At 39.0% G+C, this 26,492-nt stretch overlaps 1 protein-coding gene across 1 annotated transcript in view; it reads right to left on the reverse strand.

Annotated features, from left to right (window-relative positions):
• The window catches only part of HEPHL1 (hephaestin-like 1), a 153,081-nt gene that overhangs the window by 110,053 nt on the left and 16,536 nt on the right, over positions 1 to 26,492 (reverse strand). The window contains exon 2 of the mRNA XM_006902366.1: positions 10,252 to 10,496. Within this exon, the coding sequence (XP_006902428.1) occupies positions 10,252 to 10,496 (245 nt within the window). The remainder of the gene's footprint in view (positions 1 to 10,251; positions 10,497 to 26,492) is intronic.

The following is a 26,492-nucleotide window of genomic DNA, read 5'->3' on the forward strand; positions in this document are numbered from 1 at the left end:
GAGAATAGTGCAACAATGAATGAATGGACACCCAAAATCTCTGTAAATGTTTATGAAAATTAATAAAATATAATTATAGAAAAAAAGAATTCTAATTTAAACATTGGTGTACATTAGCTGCTCAATTATTAGTCCCACCCAATTTCTTTAAAGTTTCAATTATCTACTTGAACCCTGGATGTTATCTTAAATGCAGCAACTAAATATTTACTCATTTTCGTACATCCAGTATTCAGTATTTAGCTCACTGACTCACTGTGAACACTAAACTGAATTGAATGGACACTTCACAACTAGCAAGCTTGCAACTACTGCCAAGACATATATTGACTAAAAGAGGGCAAGAAGACCAATAAATCCTCTCCTTCAAGGCAACAAGAAAGCTAGACAACACCGATTTGAAATCAACCATCTACATGCTCTGGAAATTGAGTAAAGTCATATAATTTTAAAAAATTTGTGTTTTATTGACTACACAAAAACTTTTGACTGTGTGGATCATAACAAATTAGAGGTAATATTGAGACTAATGAGAATCCATCGGCTTTTAATTGTTGTCTGAACAAACCAAAGGAGGAACACTACACAGTTCGAAACAGAAAAAGTGCATATCAGAGTCCTATCCTCCTTTCTCCATACCTATTTATAAAGTATGTTCTTTATTTTCTGTTTTAGTTTTTACTTTTTATATTTTTTGATTTTGTTGTTTTGCATCATCAAGTTGTCTGCAACTCATAGCAACCCTATGCACAATAGCTTTGAATCCTGCCCTGTCCTGAGCCTGTCTCACTGTCTCAGATACCCGTACCCCATAACCCATACTGTGTAAATCTATCTCACCCAGGGTCTTTGTTTTCAGTGCTGTCTCTCCACCCTTCCAAGCATGAAGTCCTTCTCCAAGAGCTTATCCCTCATGGCAACATACACAAAGTATGTGAGACAGAGCTTTAAAATCCTTGCCTCCAAGGAGCAGCTTGGTTTCACCCTAATAAAGACCTATTTCTTCTCTTTGCAGTCCATCGTGTGTTTAATACTCTTCTCTAGCCTCCAAATTCAAAGGCATCAATTCTTCTTCTGTCATCTTAGTCATTTTCCAGTTCTCTGATACTTAGTAAGTAACTTCGAAGACCATGTCCTGGAGCAGGCACATTTTATTCTCTGGACTGACAATTTTACTTCTCAGCACTCTAGAGAGGTCCCTGACAGCAGACTTCTCCAATGCAATTCATAATTTGATTTCCTGACGGCTGGTGCCAAGAAAAGGGAAAGGAAAAAGGAAAGGAAAGGGAGTGCATCAGGATTGTATTCTGTCTCCATACCTATTCAATCTGTGTGGTGAACCACACCTATTCAATTTGTATGCTGAGCAAATTATTCAAGAAGTTGGACTCTGTGAGGAGGAGAGTGGCACCAGGCAGGATTGGAAGGAGACTAATCAATAACTTGAGTTATGAAGATGACACAATCTTGCCTGCTGAAAGTGAGGAGGGCTTGAAACATTTGTTGCAGATCAAGGAAGCAGCCTCCGGTATGGATTGCATCTCAAAGTCAAGAAAGTGAAGATTCTTATCACTGAACCTATAGGCAATGATGGATGGAGAGAAGATTGAGACTGTCAACAGCTTCATCTTGCTTGGATTCACAATTAATACCCTTGATACAGTAGTCAGGAAATAAGGAGACACATTGCACTGGGAAAATTGCAGTTAGGGACCTTTCCAAATTATTGAGTAGTGATGTTAGTTTGAGGACTAAGGTGCATCTGATTCAGGGCATGGTCTTTCTGATTACTAGCTATACATCCAAGAGCTGGACAATGAGTAAGGATGACAAAAAAAAATTAACACCGTTGAGTTGTGGTGTTGGAGAAGAGCAATGAACATCCCATGGACAAGCAAGAGAATAAATAGATATGTCCTGGAGAAGGTTAAGCCAGAGTGCTCTTTGGACACCAGAATGATGAGGCTTCACCTCACATACTTTGGACATGTTGCTAGGAGGGCCTATTCCTTGGAGAAGGTCATGATGCTGGGAAGGGTAGAGGATTGGTGAAAGAATGCAAGACCCTCAATCAGGTGGACTGACATGATGACTGCTGCAATGGGCTCTTTAATGTCAGAGAGTGTGAGGATGGTGCAGGATAGAACATGGTTCAGACCTTTTGTTCATAGGGTTGCTATGAGTAGTACTCGACTCAAGAGCACTTAACAACAACACAAGTGTCATGAGTGTTGATTGTGGAGCCGAGCAAGCTGAAACTGTTAACAATTTCAATCTTTTCTCCATCTATCATGGTGTTTAGGAATATAATGATGATTGATGATGATGATGATGTATTATCATGAATTGTGCCAAGAGCTGGAGTCAGAAAATCAAAAGGGCTGAACTCACTCTGCATTTCTTAAACTGAAGAACAAACTGAAGCCTTGAGTTGCAGTATTTATAGATGTTTTAGGCAGAGTATTATATGATCCAAGAAACATTAAAAGAAGATGGAAGGAGTATTCAGAGTTATTGTATCAAAAAGAACTGGCAGACAGAGAAGAATTTCATGCAACAACGTATGAGCAAGAGCCTGTGGGATGAAGGAAGAAGTTCAAGCTGCTCTGAAGGAATTAGCATAAAACAAAGCCCCAGGACTTGATGGCATTATCAATTGGCATATTTCAACAAACAGACATTGCCATGGACATGTTCAGCAAGTTGTGCCAAGAAATCTGGAGAATAATCACCCATCCAACTGACTGGAAGAGACACATGTTTGTTCCTATTTCAAAGAAATATGACCTGACAGAGTGCAGAAGCTCATCATTGAGAAAATAAAGATTCTCACTACTGGGATGAGATGATGGCAGCATCATGATAGATAGTAAAGAGATTGAGGTTGTTAACAGCTTCAGTTTGCTGGGATCCACAGTTAACACTCTTGGTACCAGGAAATTAAAAGACAAATTACAAAAAAAAAAAAGAAAAAAAAAGACAAATTGCCTTGGGAAATTCTGCTGTCAGGGACCTCTCCAGAGTACTGAAGAGCGATGATGTCAGTCAGGAGACTAAGGTATGCCTGACCCAGGCCATGGTCATCAATTACTTGCTGTGCATCAGAAATCTGGACAATGACTAGGGAAGAAAGAAGGAAAATTGATGCCTTTGAGTTGTGGTGTTGGAGAAAAGAACTGACTATATCATGGATTGCTAGGAGAACAAACAGGTTCGTCCTGGAGAGGGAGAAACCAGGCTGCTCATTGGAGGCATGGATTCTGAAGCTTCGCCTGACATACCTGGGGCATGTTACAAGGAGGGATCAGTTCTTGGAGAGGAACACCATGCTTGGGAAGATGGAGGAACAGTTCAAGAAATGAAGACTTTCGATGAGATGGATTGACTCAGTGACTGGGGTAATGGGGATAGTCGTGTCAGAGACAATAAGATTGGCACAGGATAGAGTAGGTGCAGAGCTGTCATATAGATAGTCGCTATGAGTGGTAAGTGACTCAACGGCACATGACAACAACATTATTATTGTATGGTAAGTTTTGTATTTCTTAAAATTATTCTCATATATTTTCTCTTGTAAAATTAGTCACCACTGATCTATGTCAGACAATTTCTATGCTTGAAAAATTGCTAAGCACCAGAGAAGAGCTGGTGCTTGTGGCATTCTTACCCATCTCTCCCCCACCTCACATTTTGTTGGAACATGTTCTTCCCTTTCAGTTGTTTAAATCCAGGTCTGTGTACATTGCATTATAATATTTTACTTTGTCTTCTTGAGCTGTGCTTGGAAAAATTTATTCAACTCTCTTACTTTTCTTCCTTTCCCTTTTAGCTTTTCTACATTTTAAAGCAGGCTTCAAGTCTCTTCTGACAATTTGAGCTTTTCCATTTTGAATTTTTCTTTCCTTTTAATTACCTTTTGCTTTCTTCACATCATGGTATCACAACTAATCTGGCTCTCAGTCCTTAGAGTTCAATGTATCAAAACTATTTTTAAATTATTTCTAAATTCAAGTGGAATGTATTCAAGGTCTTATTTTGGCTTTTGGGGCTTCTATTAATTTTCTTCAGCTTGAATGTGAACTTGCATTTTGACAAGAATTGATGTTCTGTTTCATGGTTGGCCCTTGGTCTTATTCTGAGTGATAATTTTTATATATTCTGAATGATAATTTTTATATTTTCTGAATGGTAGTTTCTTCTCTACCATTGAGTAGAATAGAAAACCCAAAACACTTGATTGTGTTTGTGTGAAACTTAGACCTAGACCAAGAAGCTGATGTCAGAGCAGAGCAAGGAAACACTGCATAGTCTAAAATCAAGAAAATAGTGCTCGCTTCAGCAGCACATATACTGAAATTAGAATGATACAGAGAAGATTGGCATGGCCCCTGCACAAGGATGACATGCAAATTCATGAAGCGTTCCATATTTTTCTTTTGCATAACAAAGAGTTTTACTTTTCAAGGAGAAGAGTAAATTGGGGGAGAGGAGTGGGCAGTGAGAAAAGTGCAATGATGAATGAATGGAAACCTTAAGTCTTTGTAAATTTTCATTAAAATTAAAGAAAGCAGTGATTCTGGCATGTAGCCTTTCTCCATACATTTGCAATCTGTACACTGAACAGATAATTTCATTCAAGATGTTAGACTTCAAGGAAAAATGTGGCATCAGGATCTGAGGAAGGCTTATCAACAGCCTGCGTTATGCAGATGACACCACCTTGCTTGCTGAAAGTGAGGAAGTCTTGAAGTGCTTGCTACAGAAAATCAAGAACTATAGCCTTTGATATGGATTTCATTTCAACATCAAGAAAACAAAAATCTTCATCATCAGGTAAATAGGCAACATCATGATAGATGGAGAAAGGATTGTAGCTGTTAACAATTTTGTCTTACTTAGATCCACAATGAATATTCTTGGCATCAGCAGTCAGGAAATTAAGTTGAATCACACTGGGAAAATCTGCTATCAAGGACCTCTTCAGAATGAAAAAGAAGAACAATGTCAGTCTAAAGACTCAAGTGCGCCTAATTTAAGCCATTGTTGTTGCTGTTATTATGTGCTGTTGAGTCACTTGCAACTCATAGCAACCCTATGTACAACAAGCCTAAAACCTGCTCTATCTCTTGCCAACCTTATTGTCTCTGACACACCTATCCCCATTACCCAAGTGACGGAATCAATCCATCTCATCGAGGATCTTCCTCTCCTTCACTGTCCCTCCACCCTCCCAAACATGATGTCCCTCTCCAAGGACTGATCTCGTCTTGCAATATGTCTGTCCAAAGTATGTCAGACGAAGCTTCAGAATCCTTGCCTCCAAGGAGCAGGCTGGCTTCACCCTCTCCAGGATGAACTTGTTTGTTCTCCTAGCAGTCCATGCTATATTTAATGCTCTTCTCCAGCACCAAAGCATCAAAGCATTATCAAAGGCATCAACTCTCCTTCTATCATCCCTAGTGACTGTCCAGCTCTCTGGACAAATCATTGTTGTTGTGTGCCATTGAGTTGGGACTGACCCATGGCTGACACTTCTTTGGGGTTTCAGAGGCAGTTAATCATAGAGGAGGAGATTGCTCATCCTTCTCCCACAGAGCAGCTGCTGGATTCAAACTACATGCCTTTGGGATTGCAGCACAGCTTCTTGCAATTAGGCTACCAGTGCTCCCCACTGGGGATTGTAATGATATTGTTTGATAATGTCCACATTCCGTTGGATCATCTTTTTTGAGATTAGGAACAAATATGGATATCTTCCAGTCTGTTTGGCCTGGTAGCTCTCTTTCAAATTCCTGGGCATAGCCTGGTGAACATCTGTCTACTGAAACATACCAATTGGTATTCCTTAAATTCCTGGAGCCTTCCCCCTTCCCCATTTATTCCCTACAGCTTGGACCTCTTCCTTCATCACCATTGGTTCTTGATCATAAGCAACTTTCTGAAATGGTTTGATGTCAGGTAATTCTTTTTGGTACACTGACTCCCTATATTCCTTCCATCTTCTTTTGATGTTTCTTGGATCATTCAGGACTATGCTCATCTTTCAGCATTGCAAGTCAAGGCTTGAAGTTGTTTTCAGTTCTTTCAACCTTGAGAAATGCCAAATGAATTCTTCTTTGTTTGTTTTCTAACTCCAGCTCTTTGAACACATCATTAGAATACTTAGCTTTGTCTTTTCAAGATGCTCTTTGAAATCTCCTATCCATTTCCTTCACTCCAGCAATGCTTTCCTTTGTCTGGACCTCACCAGATACTCTAGTGCAGTTCTCAGAGTCTCTTGTGACCTTTATGTTGGTCTTTTCTTTTACCCTATCTTTGTAAAGACCTATGTTTTTCTTTATGGATAATATCCTTGATATCATCTTACAACTCATCTGGACTTTGGTTATTAGTATTTAGTACCTCAAACCTATTCTTGAAATGGTTTTCAAATTCAGGTGGGATAGACTCAAGATTACATGTTTGTTCTTATGGATTTGTATTCATTTTCTTCTGCTTCAATTTGGACTTTCATATGAGCAATAACTGAGATAGAGGGAACTCTGAGGACTTAGTGGTATGGAGTTGTGCTGTCAACACAAAGGCACACAGTTTTGATCCATTAGCTACTTCTTGGGAGAAAGATGGGCAATCTTCTCCCTTGCAATAACCAACCTCTGAAGTGTGCATGTGAGGGTTCTTGTGGATTTGTTTTTGTCTTCTTCAGCAATTGATGGATTTTTTTTCCCTACGGTCAGCATCTGGCCTGGTTTTGGTTGCTGTTTTGAGCTTTTCCAGTGATTTTTTTTTCACTAATGTGGTCAATCTCATTCCTGCACAATTCATCAGATGAGGTCCATGTTGTCACTTTGGTTTTTTTTTTTTTAAAAAGTACTTGCAATGAATAAAACATTGGTTATACAAAATTCAATTATTCTATCTTTGGCCTTATTTCTATTACCAAACCCATAATTTCCAACTAGCAGAGCATCCTAAAACTGCTTTACTAAGACATAATTTACACTCCATAAAAAATTCACCAATTTTACAATTTTAAACTATTTAAAAAGTTTATAGGCATTTACTCACTCACTAATAAGTTTATAGGTATCTATTGGAAGCAGGAGTGGCATCCACTTCCTAAACAACATGTCTCTGGAAACTCTATGAACTTCAAAAAATGTTGAGAGTTTTAGAGGGGTTAAGGCCTTTTGTTCATAGGGTCACTATGAGTCATGCTTGACTCGAAGGCAATCAACAACAACAACAACATAGGTATTTATAGCACAATCCAGTTTGGATATCCTCTAATGCCTCCTCCCCAAAAGTTCACCTGTGCTTGGCTGAACTTCTGTCCTAGGCAACTACTGATTTGCTTTCTGTCTTTGTAAATGTATCTTTTCTGGACATTCTATACTGGGTTTGAAGTTCATCCATGCTGTAACATATTATCAGTAGATCATTCTTTTCTGTTGCTGAATGATATTCCATTTTATTAATAGATCATTCTTTATTTATCCATCAACTAGTTGATAGGCATTTAGATAATTTCTCCTACTTGACTATAAAGAATAATGTAATGAATATTCCCACATATATTTTATGTGTACATATGGTTTCATTCATCTCGGGTAAATCCATAAGTATAGAATTCCTCAGTTGTATGGCAACTTTGGTTTATTATGTAGGAAACTGCCAAATTATTTTATCCCAAAGTGCTTGTACCATAGTACATTTCCACCAGCATAGTATGAAAGTCCTAGTTGCTTTACATCTCTGTCAGTATTTCAGTATTTGGTATTATAATGATCCTTTCTTATTATAGTCATCCTCGTGGGTGTCTTGTGATATAGTGTGTGGTGTTCATTTGCATTTCTCTGATGACTAATGCTGCTAAATATCTTGTCATAACCTATTAGTCATTCATGTATTTTCTTTGTTAAACTGTCCACTCAAATCTCTTGTCTATGCTTCAGTTGGGCTGTCTTCTTATTAATGAGTTATAAGTCCCTTTTATTTGGTAGGTAAAATGTTTTTTAATCAAATATATGATTTGCAAATATTTTAACTATCATATTACTTTCTTAGCAATGTCTTTTGAAGTATAAAAGGTTTTATATTTTTATGATGTTCTGTTTCTTCACTATTTTTCTTTTATGTGCTTTTGATACTGTATCTGAAACCTTTTTGCCTAACCCAAGGTCATCAAGGTTTTCTCCTACAAAAGTTATATTTTAACATTTATATGATCCATTTGAATTAATTTTTGTATATGCTTTAAGAATCTAAATAGATTATTTATTGCAGGTGGATATAAAATTTGTGGGGGGAACTTTCTTTTCCCCATTGAGTTATTTTGGCACCTTTGCAAACTATTAATGATCATATACTTAAGGCTTTATTCAGAGATCTCAATTTTGTCTCATGCAGCTACATCCTAATCCTTCATGTAATGCGCACTATCTTGATTATTGTGGATTAATAGCGAGTTTTGAATTGAAAGATATAAGTCTTCTAACTTGGTTCTTCATTTACAATTTTTCTTAGATATTCTAGGTCATTTTTATTTCCATATACACTTTAGAATAGGTTTGTTAATTTCTACCAAAAAGCTTACTGGGATTTTAATAGGAACTGGTAGTGAAAATAACGATTAACTGAGGAAAATTTTCCGTCTGGATTTTAAAGATGAGCTCCAGTCTGACTGTATTCAGTCTTTTAATTCATAAACTCAGAATTTAAATCTTCTTTAGTTTTATCTCTCAATAATGCTTTATTATTTTTGTTATACAAAAGTTGTAAAGTTGTATTTTATTTGTTAATTTTATATTTCTTGTATGCAGGGATTCTATCTGTCAGGGTCAACGCAGCAATTAGTTTCTCTTTTGAACACTTGATTGTAGTTAGGGTGAAAGTTGAAATGTTGTTGTTGGTAAGTGCCATTGAGTTGAGCATGACTCATAGCAACCCCATGAACAAAGGACTTTAACCTTGTTCCTTATTTTGTTATTTCTCTAAGTTCATAGAGTTTCTGGAGGTATGTTGGTTAAGAAGTGGATGTCCTGCTTCCAAGCCTTTCTTAAAGTGGAAGCTCCACCAAACACTGTCCAACATTGGGTAAACATTATGGCATTTGACACAACAGTGGCACAGTGTTCAGCACCATATAGCAAGTTAATATTCTAGCCAGCAATTTTTACACACTTTGAGTCGCAATCTCTTCAGTGTAACAACACTCTTTCCACTTTCTCCTTGAGTTTTGCATTTCTGTTTGTCTTTCTTTTCTGACTCTTCCTGTCTTCTGAGTTTTGTTCTTTGAGGTAAATGCTGCCCTTGTGGTCCTGGTAGGGCTGCTTAGCCAGGAGGTGTGCCCCCCATGGATGTTAATGTTTACTTTATAGTCCTTTCTATTGTCTGACTGAAAATGTTCCCTGAGTGTGTGTTGAGTCCCAGGTCTGAAGGTCGTCAAAGAGCCAAAATCTCAGGGGTTCCTCCAGTCTGCGTAAGGTGGCCCTGATACAGGACATGGTCTTTTTAATCACTTGTTATGTGTCAGAGAGCTGGACAATGACTAGGGAGGATAGAAGGAGAATTGATGCCTTTCAGCTGTGATGTTGGAGAAGAATATTGAATATACCATGGACTGCTAAGAAAATGAACAGGTTCTATCTGGAGACATTTAAACCAGGCTGCTCCTTGGAGGCAAGGATTCTGAAGCTTGGTCTGACATGCTTTGGACATGTTGAAAGGAAGGATCAGTCCTTGGAGAGGGACATCATGCTTGGGATGGTGGAGGGACAGCGGACCCTCTATGAGGTGGATTGATTCAGTTACTGGGGTAATCAGGGTAGGTGTGCTGGAGACAGATTGGCGCAGGATAGAGCAGGGTCTGGGGCCATTGTATATAGGGTCGCTATGAGTTGCAGGCAACTTGACGGCACATAACAACATCAATAACAACAACATCAGCCACAGCCATGCTTGTGGGTGAAGGAGACTGTCTCAGTGTAAGCTGATCTGTCATTGGCACTATTTTTTGCCAAGAGTTGGGGATAGGGAGTGGAGGAAAGAAGGAAATAACAGAAAGGGCGGGGGGGGGGAGGATCTAAAGTGATGGGAAGAGAAGGAGATGGGGAGAAGACAGTAAACTTCTGCAATCATTGTTCTCACAGAATTCCTCTTACTTAACTGACCATCACTTTACTTATGAAAAAGAGGCAAGATTATCACAATGAGTAAATCTGTCGTAACATAAGTAAGCCTGATATTTACCTTCCGAATCCTTGTTGTAGAAAACACCATGTGGATGCAAAGAGTAAGGCCGGGAAGCAAAGTTCTTCAAATGAATGACAATGATATCACCCACTTCAGCTCTCAAGATGGGGCCCAGGAATCCCAGCCAGGATGGTTTGGGGATCTCTGTGGAATAGGTCCCATCTTTGTAGTGTCTGTAAATGGCCTTCTTGTAAATACCTCCTACCCTGTTGGGCCCTCTTTCGAGAAATAAGGTTGCAAGTCTGGAAATAAGAGGAGATATTTCATAATCAGTACTAGAAGAGGAAAAAAAACTCAATATTTTACCATAACAGTTCATAAGTTCTTTTCTATGTGATTATACTAGATTTTACCAGCACTTCAAATCAGTTCATCATGTTTGGCCCTTTGGTGAGAATTTGCATTTCCACCAAGGGTATACCAAATTGGAACTTACATTTGTAAGTTAAGAATCACCTGTGGACCTATAAGGATCACCAAGGGATCTTGTTGAAATGCAAATTCTAATTCAATATATATGGGGTGGAAATGCTAGTTCTCAGCAAGGGATCAAACTAGCAATTCTTGCAAATTACTAATGTTCTTGTATTTACTAATGTGCTTGCCTTGCAAACTACTGATGTGAAAAGTGAAGCTTAGAGAATTAACAAGTCAAAAGACATGCAAATAATATTCATAAACAAACTTGAAAAAATATCCAAACCAACTATTCTAAAGTTACATTACCCATTTTCCCCTTTGCATTCAACACATTCCTCTTCACTTCTTCACTTAATAAACTCTTATTTTTACTTAACCACCCCTTGTGGGGTTGTTGTTGTGTGTACCCTGAGTAGGAATCAACTCACAGGTGACCCTCCTGCAGGCTTTTATAGGCAGTTTAATCACATGGGAGGAGATTACTCATCTTTCTGCCAAGGAGCACCTGGTGGATTTGAAATGGGTGCCTTCAGGATTGCAGTACCGTGTATGATATATTGGACTGTTCACTGAAAGATAAGTTGTTCAAATCCACCATCTACTCTGCAGGGAAAAGGTAGGAAATCTTCAATATAGTAATAATTGGCAACTCTTCCAAAAGCAATCTGCATGTTTAACGCAATCCCAATACAGATACCAAATTTTGTTTTCAAAGAGATAGAAAAGGAAATTGACAAGTTTATTTGGAGAGGAAAGAGAGAGATCTCAAATAAGAAAAGCACTTCTGAAAAACAAGAGTGAAGTGGGAGGCATAGCATTCCTTGATCTCTAAACCTACTACACAGAGGTAATAACCAAAACAGCATGGTACTGGGTACAGTGACAGGCAACATAGATCAATGGAACAGAATTGAGAACCTAGAAATTAATCCGTCTCTCTACAGTGAACTGGTATTTAACAAGGAAACAAAACCTACAAAATTAAGAAATGACAATCGCTTCAGAAATGGTGTTGGCAAAACTGGACTTCCATCTGCTGAAGGAGGATGCACAACTCCCACCATACATAAGAATCAACTAAAGGTGGATCAGAGTCCTAGGGGTAAAGCCCCAAACCATAAAGATCATAAAAGACAACATAGGACCAAGCATAGAAGGCCTAGCTCATGATATAAAAAGGCTGACAAATACAGCCAGAAATACATAAACAGGAAAGGATAACATTGATGAATGAGACCTTCTAAAGAGTAAATCCCTGTGCTTATCAAAAACTGTTTCCAACAGGGTGAAAAGAAAACCTATCAACTGGTAAAAAACATTTGGCAATACAAATTTGGCAAGACAAGTGTCTCATAACAAAAGTTTACAGAGTCCTACAGGGCCTCCACAATAAAAAGACTGATAATCCATTACAAAATGAGCAAGAGATGTGGAAAGACTTTTCACAAAGGAGGACATTCAGATGGCCAACAGATACAGGAAGAAATGTTCAAAATCACTGATGATAAAAGAGATGCAAACCAAAATAAAAATGAGATACCATCTCACCCCAGTAGCAGGGGGTAAGTTTAACAGGCCAGCAAGCAATAAATGTTGGAGAGGATGCAGTGAGATAGGAATGCTTGTATACTGTTGGTGGCATTGTAAATGGCACAACTACTCTGGAAGACAGTTTGGTGCTTCCTCAAAAAGTTGAACATAGAAACTCCATATGACCCAGCTATTCCACTACTAGGAATATACTTCAAGGAAATTAGAACTGAGACACAAATGGAGATTTAGACACAAATGTTCACCGCAATGTTATTCACCATCACAAGAACATGGAAACAGCCCAAATGTCCAACCACCACTGAATGGATTGAGAAATTGTGGCACATTCACACAATGGAATACTATGCAGCACTAAAGAGCAATAATTTAGAAAAAGACTACATAGCTTGAGAGAGTCTGGAGAGCATTATGCTGAGTGAACTAACTCAGTCTCATAAGGACAAATACTGTATAAGAGCATTACTGTGCAAACAGAAAAAAATGGTAAAACATGTACAAGAATCCAAGGTAGGGAGAGTGGAAGCAAAGAGGTGAGGATAGGGAGGGGAGTAATCATCGGGTCAAACTGTTTGGTGGGTGGAGGGAGGCATGAGTAAAGGAAATGAGAAAAACTGGGTGATGATCTGGAAAGACAGGATAATAGTGGGCACAGTTCATTGATATTAATTTTATAAAACATAATGAAGGTGAATTTTGAGTGCCATCAAGTCAGAACTGACCCATAGCTGACCTTCCAGGGGGTTTTCAGAGGCAGTTAATAGCACGGAAGGAGATTGCCCATCCTTCTTTCACAGAGCAGCTGGTGGTCTCGAACTGCATGCCTGAGGGATTGCAGTGCAGCTTTTTGCCACTAGGCCTCCAGAGTTTGTATGTAGGCAATTCAATGGCATATAACAACAACTACAACAATGAAGGTGAATGATTGTATGAAACACAATGTGAATGAAAGATAGTGTGAAACATATTGTATACAAACTTTGTAAGCAAACTAATATAATTATTTTATATAAAAAAAGATAGGCAATCTCATGATGTAAAGACACAGCCTTGGAAAGGTGATCAAGGGCACCATGAAATGTAATCAACTCAACAACAGTGGGTTTGGTTTTGGTTTGAGTATGCAATGAAGTGCAAGAATTATCAAACAATATCACCTGCAAGCAAGATTTTGCTTAAAATTATCCAAAAAAGGACTGAAACAGCATATCAACAGAGAATTGTCAGAAGTTCCAGCTCGGTTTAGAAGAGGCTGTGGCACTTTAAGATATTATAGCTAAAGTTAGATGGATCTTGGCTGAAGGCAGAGAGTACCAGAAGAATGTTTATCTGTGTTTAATTGACTATTCAAAGACATTTGACTGTGTAGATCACAATAAACTGTGGCTAATGCTGAGAAGAATGAGAAACACAGAACACTTGATTGTGCTTACAAGAAACCTATGCTTGGACCAGGAGGCAGTAATCAGAACAGAACAAGGAAACACTGCATGGTTCAAAATTGGGAAGTGTGTACACCAGGGATATGTCCTATCTCCATAACTTTTTGATCTATATGGGAACAGATCATCTAGGAGGCTGTGCTCTATGAGGAGAAATGTGGCATCAAGATTGGAGGAAGATTTATCAACAATCTGCAATATGCAGATGACACAACCTTGCTTGCTGAAACTGAGGAGGACCTGAAGTGCTTGCTGCAGAAGGTAAAGGACTGCATCCTTCAATATGGATTGAAGCTCAACATCAAGAAAACAAAGATTCTCACCAGTGGACCGATTGGCAGCATCATGATAGACAGCAAAGAGATTGAAGTTATTAACGGCTTTGGTTTGCTTGGATCCACAATCTTGGAAGCCTGCTGTCAAGGACATTTCCAGAGTACTGAAAAGCAACAATATAAGTCTGGAGACTAAGATGTGCTTGATCCAGGCCATAGTTTTTGCAATAACTTGCTATGCATCAGAAAGCTGCACAATGACTAGGGATGATAGAAGAAGAATGTCTTTGAGCTGTGGTACTGAAGAAGAGTATTGAATATACCATGGACTGCTAGGATAACTAACAGATTCATTCTGGAGAGAGTGAAACCAGGCTGCTCCTTGGAAGCTTCGTCTGATATACTTTGGTCATGTTGCTAGGAGAGGCCAGTCCTTGGAGAGGGGTAACATGCTTGGGAGGGTGGAGGAACATCGCAGGAGAAGACCCTCGGTGAGATGGATTAATTCGGTGACTGGAGTAATGAAAGTAGGTGTGTCAGAGAAAATAAGATTGACACAAGATGGAACAGGGTTCAGAGCTGTAACAGTATCACTATGAGTCACAAGTAACTCGATGGCACATAACAAGAATAACAATTATGCATTTACCTCATTCTTAGTACTTTGATAGGTGTTGGTGACAAGATTTTGTAGTCTGAAAATGAAAAAGCAAAGGAAATTGTACAAAGTAGTAAATGATTGCATGCCAATCTAGTATAGCAGTTCAGAGAAAAGTAAGATTGATGCTGATGCTAATAAAAAAATATTCCTGGGCAACACAGGAATCAAGACGAAATAGGACTGGTGAATGAAAGGGGAAAAGCAGAACATTTTAAGGAGGGATGTAGCATAAGCACCAAAAAGGAAGATATGCACAAAGTATTTAGGAAAGTAAGTCTGGAATGGGAAGGTGAGAAGTGTGTCAGAACTAGGAGTATTCTTATGTGCAATCCATTTTTTAAATGGGCAAAAGCTGACATTCTAATAGTCAATAACTACATAAAGAAATGCTCGTGGTCATCAATCATGACAGTGGCACAAATAAAACAGTGATGAGATATATTACCCTAGCAATGACAGTAATGAGGGAAACCTCACAGGAAACAATAAAAGCTGTTAAGAGTGGGGGGAGATTGGACCTCATAAACATTGCTGGTAGAATTGTAAAGCAGTACAACCACTATAAGAAATGCTAGAGCACTTCCTTGAAAAGTTAGAAATAGAGATACTGTATGATCTAGCAATGTCAGTCCTACCAAGTATATAATCTAGAGAAATAAGAGCCACGACAGGCATACATACAAACTCATGTTCAGTACAGCATTACTCACAGTAGCAAAGAAAATAATGGAAGGAATCAAAGTGTTCATCAAAAGATGAATGGATAAACAAATGAAAGTACATACACACGATAGAATATTATGTAACTCTTAAGCAAAAATAAATCTGTTCAATATCCCATAATATGGACAAGTCTGGAGAACCCTGTGCTAAGTGAAATAAGCCAACCACAAAAGGATAGATACTATGTGAGACAACTATTATAGAAAGTCGGGATTTGGATTGCATTCATAGTAAAAAAGACCATTTCTAGATTCACCTTAAAGTACAGCATTGTGAGTGACAGTATAATAATGATAAGCATACAAGGAAGATCTGTTAATATCACCATCATTTGAATGTATGCAGCAACAACTAAATCCAAAGAAGAGGAAATCTATTTCTACCTAGTTTTGCAGTCTGAAAATGATCAAAACATGCAACCAAGATTCAAGATTCATTAATAATTAGTGAACAGAATGCAAAAGTTGGGAACAAGGAAAAGGGCTTGGTGCTAGAAATGAGGTTGGAGATAAAATGATAGAATTTTATACAATCAATGATTTATTCATTGCAAATATAAAAAACACAAAAGGTAACTATACATATGGATCTATACACAAGAATCAGATTGATTATATCTATGGAAAGAATTGTTAAAGATGCTCAATATTAGCCATGAAAACTAGGTCAGGTGCTGACTGTGGAAAAGATCTGTGGAACTACTCATGTGCCAGGTCAAATTGAAGCCAAAAAAAATTAAATTCACAAGAAGCAAAATACAACCTTGAGTCTATCCAATCTGAATTTAAAAACTCTCTCAAGAACAGGCTTGATGCATTGAAAACTAATAAATGAAGACCAGATGAGCTATGGGATGATATAAAAGCTATCATCCATGAAGAAACCAACAAAAAAAAGGTTAGCTTTTTGAGGAAACACCAAACTGCCTTCCAGAGTAGTTGTACCATTTTACAATCCCTCCAACAGGTAATGAGACTTCTCACCTCTTTATATCCTCTCCAACATTCATTGCTTGCTGTTCTGCTAAACTTTGCCACTGATACTAGGATGAGAGTATCTCATTGTGGTTTTTTGTTTGTTTGTTCTGGGGTTTTTTTGCATCTCTCTTATTGCCAGTGATTTTGAGAAGTTCTACGCATGTCTATTGGTCAACCAAATGTCTTCCTCTGTGAAAAGTCTTTCCATGTCATTTGCTCATTTTGTAATTGGGTTGTCAGTCTTTTTAGTGTGGAGGTCCAGTAGGATTCTGTAGACTTTTGTCATGAGAACCTGGCCTGAGATGGTATTGCCAAATGTATTTTTCCCAGGTCAGTAGGTTTTGTTTTCACCCTAATGGAAAAAGTTTTTGATGAGCACAGGGATTTAATCTTTAAGAGGTCCCATTCACCAACTTTATCCTCTCCAGATTGCGCATTTCTGGCTGTACGTGTCACCCTTCTTATACCATAGAATAAGACTTCTAAGCTTGGTCCTAATTTATCTTTTATGAACTTTATGATTTTGGGCTTTACTCTCAGGTCTCTGATGCACCTTGAGTTGATTATTGTGTATGGTGTGAGATGTGGATCCTGTTTCAGCCAGTACCATTTGTTGATGAGATTGTCATTTCCCCATTTAATAGGTTTTATTTCCTTGTCAAATAGCAGTACATCATAGATAGATAGGTCCATTTCTGGGTTTTCTATTCTGTTCCATTGTTCTATGTACCTGTCATTGTATCATCCCATGCTGTTTTGGTTATTACCACTGTGTAGCAGGTTTTGAGATCAGAGAATGCTATGCTTCTCAGAAATTCTGTATGACCCAGTTATTCCACTTTTAGGAATATACCCCATGGAAATTAGAACTGAGACATAAACAGATATGTACACCAATGTTCATAGCAGTGTTATTCACTGCCACAAGAACATAGAAACAGACAAAATGTCCAATCACAATCAAAGGATTGAAAATTGTGGTACATGCACACAACAGAATATTGTGCAGCATTCAGGAATTATTTCAAAAAAATACTACATAACTTAGGAAAAACTGGAGAACATTATGCTGAGTGATATAACTAAGTCTCATAAGGACAAATATTGTATAAGACCATTATTGTAAAAATAGAAAAATAACCAGTAAAACATGTATGGGCATCCAAAGTGGAAGGAGTGGAAGCAGAGGGGTGAGCATGGGTATGGATGAAATCATGTTGTTTTTTTTGTTGTTGCTGTTATGTGCCATCAAGTCACCTGCAACACATAGCAACCCCTATGTACAATGGCCCTAAACCCTACTCTATCCTGTGCCAATCTTATTGTCTCTGACACACCTACCCCCATCACCCTAGTCACTGAATCAATCCACCTCATCGGGGGTCTTCCTCTCTTGTGCAGTTCCTCCAAACTCCCAAACATGGTATCCCTCTCCAAGGACTGGTCTCTCCTTGCAACATGTCCTAAGTATGTCAGATGAAGCTTCAGAATCCTTGCCTTCAAAGAGCAGCCTGGTCTTACTCTCTCTAGAATGATCTTGTTTGTTCTCCTAGCAGTCTGTAGTATATTCAGTACCCTTCTCCAGTACCACAGCTAAAAGACATCCATTCTCCTTCTATCATCTCAAGTCATTATCCAACTTTTCGATGCATAGTAAGTAATTGCAAAGACCATAGCCTGTATTGGGTTCACCTTAGTCTCCAGACTGACACCCGTGCTCTTCGGGACTTTGGAGAGGTCTCTGACAGTAGACTTTCCGAATGCAATTCATCTTTTAAATTTCATGTCTCCTGGTACCAAGAGTGTTGATTGTGGAGCCAAGCAAGCTAAAGCTGTTTACGATCTCAATCGCTCACTGTCTATGATACTGCCAGTCAGCCTAGGGGCGAGAATCTTTGTTCTCTTGATATTGAGCTTCAAGCCATAATGAAGGCTACAGTCCTTTACCTTCTGCAGCAAGTGCTTCAGGTCCTTCTCAGTTTTAGCAAGCAGGGTGTGTCATCTGCATAACAGATTGTTGATGAGTCTACCTCCAATCCTGATACAACATTTCTCCTCACAGAGCCCAGCCTTCTGGGCTGGATGATCTGTTCTGCATATAGATTGAAAAGGTGTGGAGGCAGGACACATCCTTGGTGTATACCCTTCCCTATTTTGAACCATGCAGTGTTTCTTTGCTCTGTTCTGATGACTGCCTCCTGGTCCAAGTACAAGCTTGGACAATCAAATGTTCTGAGATTCCCATTCTTCTCAGAGTCAGCCACAGTTTGTCATGATCTACACAGTCAAATGCCTTTACATAGTCAATGAAACACAAACATTCCTCTGGTACTCTCTGTTTTCAGGCAAAATCTGTCTAACATTAACCATAGTATCCCTAGTACCACAGCCTCTTCTAAACCCAGCCTGCACATCTGACAAGTCTCTGTTGATGTGCTGTTCCAGTGGTTTTTTAATAACGTCAGCAGAATCGTTCTTGCATGTGATATCAAAGTTATTGTTCAGTAATTTCCACACTCTGTAGGGTCACCTTTCTTTGCAATGGGAACAAATATAGGTTTCTTCCAGTCAATTGGCCAGGTGGTTGTCCTCCAGATTTTTTGGCACAACTTGGTGAGCACATCCAGGACAGCATCTGTTTGTTGAAATATGTCAGTTGGTATGCCATCAATTCCTGTGACCTTGTTTTTTGCCAGTTCTTTCAGACCAGCTTGAACTTCTTCCTTCACCACAGGTTCTTGCTCATATGTTGTTTCATAAAAATCTTCTGTGTCTGTTAATTCCTTTTGGTACAATGACTCTGTATACTCTTTCCATCTTCTTTTAATGTTTCCTGCATCATTTAATATTCTGTTCAAAGCATCCTTAAGTATTGCAACTCGAGGCTTGAATTTGTTCTTCAGTTCCTTGAGCTTAAGAAATGCTGAGTGAGTCGGCCCCTTTGATTTTCTGACTCCAGCTCTTTGCACATTTCATTATAATACTTTACTATGTCTTCCCTCCCTGCCCTTTGAAATCTTCTGTTCAACTCCTTAACATCTTGATTTCTTCCCTTTGCTTTGGCTTCTCAGTGCTCTAATGCAACATTCAGAGTTGTTTCTGACATCCATCTTGGTCTTTTCTTCCTCTTCTGTCTCTGCAATGCCCTTTTGTACTCTTCCTGGATGATAATTCTTGATATCCTCCCACAGCTCATCTGGTCAAGCTCATTAGTGTTCAAGACCTCAACCCTGTTTGTTTCTGAGATGGTTTTGAAATTGAGGCAGGAAAAACTCAAGATCGAATTTGAGTTCCGCCGGATTTTATTCCATTTTTCTTAGCTTCAGCTTGAATTTGCATATGATTAGTTGGTGGTCTGTTCCATAATCAACACCTGGCCTAGTTTTCATAGCTGATATTGAGCTTCTCCAGTGACTCTTTTAACAGATGTAATTGATCTGATTCCTATGCATACCATCAGTCAAATCCATGTGTATAACTTGGGTTTATGTTTCTTATAAAATTTATTTGCAATGAATAAGTTGTTGATTGTGCAAATTTCTATCATTCTATTTCCAGCTTCATTTCTGTCACCAAGTCCGTGTTTTCCACTACTAATCTTTCTTCTCTGTTACCAGCTTTTGCATTCCAGTTACCCATTATTACTTATGCATCTTGATTGCATAGGAGTGCAAAATTTGGTGGGTGGGGAGATGGGGTAAAGGAAATAGGACCGATCCAGAAGGGACCTTCAAACACAGGATAATGGTGGGCATAGTCCAATGGTGATTAATTTTATAAAACACAATGAATAGGAATGATTGTATGACACAATGTGAATGAAGAATAGTGTGAAGCAAAAGGTATAAGAACTTTGTAAGCAAACCAATATGAAATAATTTTTTTAAAGTAGAAACAAAAGGTCATTATAAAGACAGAAGAGGAGAAAAAGATGAAAATGGATGTGAGAAGAGACTCCATATATTGCACTAGAACACTAAGATGTCAAAAGGAAAAAAATTATGAAATCAAATAATTAAATAGAAGGCTTTGAAGAACAGCTCATAAAAACAAAGTATTATAATGAAAGGTGCAAACAGCTGGATTCAGAAAATCAAAAGGAAAGAGCTTACTCAGCATTTCTCAAGCTGAAGGAACTGAAGATAAAATTCAAACCTTGAATTGAAATGCTGGAAAATGCTATAGGCAAAATCTTGAATGATTCAGGAAGCTTCAAAAGAAGATGGAAGGAATACATAGTAATTTTACCAAAAAAAAGAATTAGCTGGCACAGAACCATTTCAAGAAATAGCATATGAAAAAGAACCAATGGTAATAAAATGTTCAAGCTGCTCTGGAGGAATTGGGGAAAAAAATAAGAACCCAAGTGTCAATGGAATATCAATTGGTATATTTTAGCAAACAGATGCAGCCTTAGATATACTCACTAGGTTGTGCCAAGAAATCTGGAGGACAGCTGCTTGGTCACCTGACCAGGTGAAGAAGTTAATATTTATTCTCATTCCCAAAATAAGGTGATCGAATAGAATGTGTAAAATATGAACAGTATCATTAATATCATGTGCAAGAAAAATTTTGTTGAAGATTGTTTAAAAATGAGTTGAACAATACACTTACAGAGAACTACCAGAAAGAGAAGCTGGATTTAGAAGAGACCATGGCACTAGGAATGTCATTGCTGATGTCTGATGGATCTTGGCTGAAGGCAAAGAGAATCCCAGAAGGATGTCTACTTGTTTTTCATTGACTATGCAAAGGCATTTGACTGTGTGTATTGCAACAAATTATGGTTACCAGTTAGAAGAATGGAAATCCCAGAACACTTGATTGTACTTATATAAAACCTATACCTAGACCTAGAAGCTGTTACATTCTTAACACAGAGCAAAGAAACACTGCGTAGTTCAAAGCCAAGAAAGGAATGTGTCAGAGATGTTTCCTTTCTCCATACTTTTTCAATATGTAGGCTGAACAGATCATTCCAGAAGCTAGACTTTATGAAGAAGAATATGGCATCAGGACTGGAAAAAGCCTCACCAACAACCTTCATTAAGTAGATGACACAACCTTGTTCACTAACACTGAGGAAGACTTGAAGCACTTGCTGCAGAAGTTCAATGACTACAACCTTCAATATGGATTGCATCTCAACATCAAGAAAACAAAAAATCCTTAGCGCCAAGTCAATAAACAGCATCATAATATATGGAGATAAGATTGAAGAGGTTAACAATTTCATCTTGCTTGGATCCCTTGCCACCAGCAGTTATAAAAAAAAATCAAAAGATGAGTTGCATTGAGAAAATCTACTGTCAAGGACCTCTCCAGAGTTTATATTATTGCTAAAGAGCAATGTGACCAAATGAAAGACTGAAAGGTGCCTGATCCCACCATGGTCTTCTCAATTGTTTGTTATGCATCTTAGAGCTGGCCAAATGAATAAGGAAGATGAAAGAATCAGTTAGTGCCTCTGACCTGTGCTGCATTGAACATACCATGGACCATCAAGAGAACAACCAGGCCTGTCCTAGAGAGGGTGAAACCAGATTGCTCCTTGAAGGAAAAGATATTGAAACTCCATTCACATATATTGGGCATGTTGTCAGGAGGGTCCAGTCCATGGAGAAGGACATCATGCTTGGAAGGGAGAATGGTCAGCACAAGAAAGACCCTGGATGAGATGGGCTGACACAGTGACTTTAGCAAAGAGTCAGGTGTTTTGGAGATGGTGAGGTTGGCTCAAGATAGGGCACCATTCAAAGCTATTGTTCATAGGGTCTCTGTGAGTTGTAGTTGACTTGATGGTATGTAACAACAAACCTGGGTCTCTGAGACTGTAAATCACACAGGAGGTGATTTCTAATCTTTCTCTCATTGATCTGCTGGTGGACTCAAATCACAAGTGGTGTGGTCTTTGGCTTAGCAGTGCACCTACCTACAGTACATCATCAGATAGCCCTATTATCTTAAGAATTTTAACATATTTTAAAGTCAGAACAGACTCACAACTGACTTTCCAGTAGATTTTCAGAGCCAGTAAATCACAGAATTATATTGCCTATCTTTCTACCAAGGAGCAGTTGATAGATATGAATCATGGTCCTTCAGCTTGGCAGCGTAGTTCCTTACCACTAAGCCACCAGAGCTCTTTAACTAGATAATAGGCATGTATTTATTTGCATAAAGGTAAAAGCAGTATACAATAAGGAAGAAGTCTGCCCAGTATGAGAAAGGCAGAGGAAGGCTGGATGACACACAAAAAAAGCATCAACAGCAATCTAGCAAAGACAGTAATAGCAATAATTTAAAAGTGGATACGCAAGTAGATCTATAAGAGTAACAAATGTGGAATGGATTATGGGAATACGCCCATGAGCATATGTAGATTTGGCATAGGATATTTCTATATATATGTTTGAATTTGCTGCAACTATAACCAGCTATAGAGATTACAAGGGGCAAGGTTGTATAAGCTCTTAACCAGAACCAAACACATTAAGAATCTTCATTATTAGACTTGAAGACTTAGGACCACAGTGTCAAAGGACATCTAGGCCAACTGCATGACGTAGTTCATAAGGACAATGTTCTACACTCTACTTTGGTGAGTAGATACTGAAGATTTGAAAGCTAATAAACAGCCATCTGAGAGACACCTATTGGTCTTTTCCAGTTTCAGACAGAGAAGAGTGAAGAAAATCAAAGGCTCAAAGAATAGCCCAAAGAACCAGTGGACCACACCACCACAGCCTGAGATGAGAAGAATTAGAAGATGCCTGGTGCCACTGCTGACTCTTATTGGAATCACAGTAAGTCCTTGATATAAAATATAGAATAAAATTAAAAATCATAAGAAAGAACAGACTTACTAGTTTGAGATAGACTGGGAGAACTTTGAGACTCTATTTTTTAGACACACTTCAACACCATGAGGAGCAACCAATCATAAGAGACTAAAAAGGGAAGCATTTGCATAAAAACTCAGTTCAGAAGGTAAGAAGGGGTTCGAACGATAGACAAATGGGTTTCCCCTTGGGGAAATGGGAGTCATTAACATCCTGAAACAAACTGTGCATAAATTGTTGATAGGAAGGTAATTTGCTCTGTAATCTCTCACTCAAACCACCATAAAATATTCAAAATAAGAACTAAGATTAGATTGAGAATGACTTTTTATTTAGAATTTGTCTTGGAAACACTGAGGATTTGCTGAGGCTTTTCACAAAGAGTGACATGGTAATCAATGTTTCCAGACCATTATCTTGGCAGTACACATGGTAATACCAAATGCCTTGGAGGAAAGGCAGAGACGTCTGTTTCTGAAAATTCTATGTGGTTCTATTTTACATACGCAATCACCATGAGTCAGAACTGACTTAATGATGATCAATTTTTGCAATGATATGCAAGTTTTAGGAGAGGTAAGCAAAGAGGACAAGGATGAGGGACAGGGAAACTATTGCAATGTCACCGAAGAATACTCAATGCCTTTGAGTTGTGGTGCTGGAGAAGAGTCCTGAATATACCATGGACTGCAAAGAAAACAAACAACTCTGATTTGGAGAGGGTGAAACCAAGTTTCTTCTCGGAGACTCGGATTTTGAAGCTCTGTCTCACATACTTTGAGCATGCGAGAGACCAGTCCTTGGAGAAGGACATCATACTCAGAAGGGTGGAAGGACATACAGGAGAGGAAGACGTCAAATGAGACAGATTGATACAGTAACTGGGGCAATGAGGGTTGGTGTGTCAGAATTAGTGAGACTGTCTCAGGACAGGGCAGGCTTCAGAGCTCCTGAACATAGGATCACTATGGGTCACAGGTGACTCGATGGCACATAACAATAACAACAACAAAAATAACAGCAGTGTTTCAAGGTAAGAAGCAATGGTGCAATAGAAAGAAAGGATAACTGTAAAGAGCATTCTAAGACTTGATGTTGCAAGATGCCTTCCTGGTGTCCAGGATGAAGGGAAACTCTTAGCCAGAACCAAACACCATAAGAAGCTTCCTTATTAGACTTGGAGAATTAGGACCACAGCGTCAAAGGACATCCAGGCCAATCACATGACATAGTTCATAAAGACAAGCACTGGTCCCACCCCATTAGGGATGGCAACCCATCTTTCTGAAGGGGGGAAGCACCTTCCTAATTTTCAATTTCTATACTTAGTGCTGGGCTGCAGCCCTAGCTCCTACTTTAGGAAGACTGGCTTCTGCTTGAATAAAAGCCCTACTAATCCTGGTGCAGAAGAAGGATGGACAGTCTCCTCCCATGTGATTAACAGCATCAGAAAGCCCACCCAGAAGGTCAGCTATGAATAGGTTCCAACTCCATGATACACAACAGCAGCAACAATCCTGACTGTGGTTATTCAAAAACAGCTGTGCCGACTCTTGGGACAGGAGACCAAGTCTCACTCTGACACACAGTCTTGCATACATACATGCATAAATTCACTTTTGGTCACTCAAAAAGAAAGATGACAAGTATTAAGGATAGGAAAAGGGCAAAGGTCCTGCCTTTGGAGGAACTTCCAATTGGGATGGGAATATGGAAACACAAAATACGTTCTGGGACATCTAGTGTGGAATGAAAGTCAGGTCAGTAAAGATGTCCCAGAAGAATCAACCAATCAACGAGTTGCTATGGATGTGACACTGATTCATGGTGACCTCAGGTTAATCAGAGTAAGAATGTCCTCCATAAGCCTTCCAAAGAATGAGTTTTTGAAAGTAGATCAGAGCACCAGGTCTTGCCTTTTTCATACCTCTGGATGAATTTGAACCATGACACTTCTAGTTAGCATCTTAACTGTATCAATTCAGTCAATTCTTCCTAGAGGAACTAATGCCAAAAGGAACCCTCAAAGAACTACAAGGAGCTACTCGAGGGAAAGAGAGGGACAAGAAGCATGTAGGCCTTTCAGGATTTTGGCAATTCGGCATCACGCACTGCTCTTTTTGCTTGTAGCACATCTTCCTCCTTTTATTCTATGAGCAGTGGATGGGGCTCCACCCTCAGCTTGAGATGGAGTATGTGACTCAGTCCAATCCATCAGCACATTAAGTTACCCTAACACAATGTTGGCAGAGTAGGGTTTGTGATCCAGACCCGACCGATCAGTGTGATCCCTAGCTCCACCAGCCCATGCCAGGATGCAGGGAGATGACCACACAGTGGCTGCTTGGCTCAATCAAGGGGAACCTAGAGATTTGTGAAGGTCTCTTCTTATGCATTTGGATGTGAGTGTGGAGCTTCTGTCTGTGATAAGGATACCCCAAGGGAAGAGTCTGCTGGAGAGTTGAGCTAGCATGCAGGAAGTGAAGTCATAGGCTAGAGCTTGTAAAGCAAGCCTCACCTGATAGTCCGCTCTGGATTTTTGTTTTCTTTTCAATTATGTAACCTAATCAATTGTTTTTATGCTTAATCTCAGCTCAAACTGGGGTGTTTTGTGGTCTGATTTTGTTTCTTCATTACTTACATGCCCTAACTGGTGCAACAATTTAAGAAATTAAATCTTAAAGGAGGTTTATTTGATCCATGTTGTTGTATGCCATCAAGATGGAACTGACTCAAGCTGACCTTCCAGTGAATTGTCAGGGACAATAAATTGAAAGGGAAGAAAATGTCCATCCTTCTCTTACAGAGCAGCTGGTGAATTCGAACCATGTGCTTTTGGGATTGCAGCACAGCTTTTTTACCACAAGGCCACCAGAGTGCCCCAAGTTGTTTTTGTTGTTGTTGTCATGTGCCATCAAGTGAATCCTACTCTATTTTGAGCCAATCTCACTATCTCTGACATTGTTCTTGTTGTTATGTGCTGTTGAGTAGCCGGCAACTCATGGCAGCTCTATGTACAACAGCCCTAAACCCTGCCCTGTCCTGTGCCAATCTTATTGTTTCTGATACTCCTACCTCCATCACCCCAGTCACTGAATCAATCCATCTCATCAAGGGTCTTCCTCTCCTGCACTATCCCTCCACCCTCCCAAGCATGACTTCCCTCTCCAAGGACTGTCCAAAGTATGTCAGATGAAGCTTCAGAATCCTTGCCTGCAAGGAGCAGCCTGGCTTCACCCACTCCAGGATGAACTTGTTTATTCTTCTAGCAGTCCATGGTATATTCAATACTCTTCTCCAACACCACAGCTCAAAGGCATCAATTCTCCTTCTATCATCCTTAG

Source organism: Elephantulus edwardii, unplaced genomic scaffold (assembly GCF_000299155.1).
Source record: "Elephantulus edwardii isolate Elephantulus edwardi_28Jun2011 unplaced genomic scaffold, EleEdw1.0 scaffold00397, whole genome shotgun sequence".
NCBI classification, from domain to species: Eukaryota; Metazoa; Chordata; class Mammalia; order Macroscelidea; family Macroscelididae; genus Elephantulus; species Elephantulus edwardii.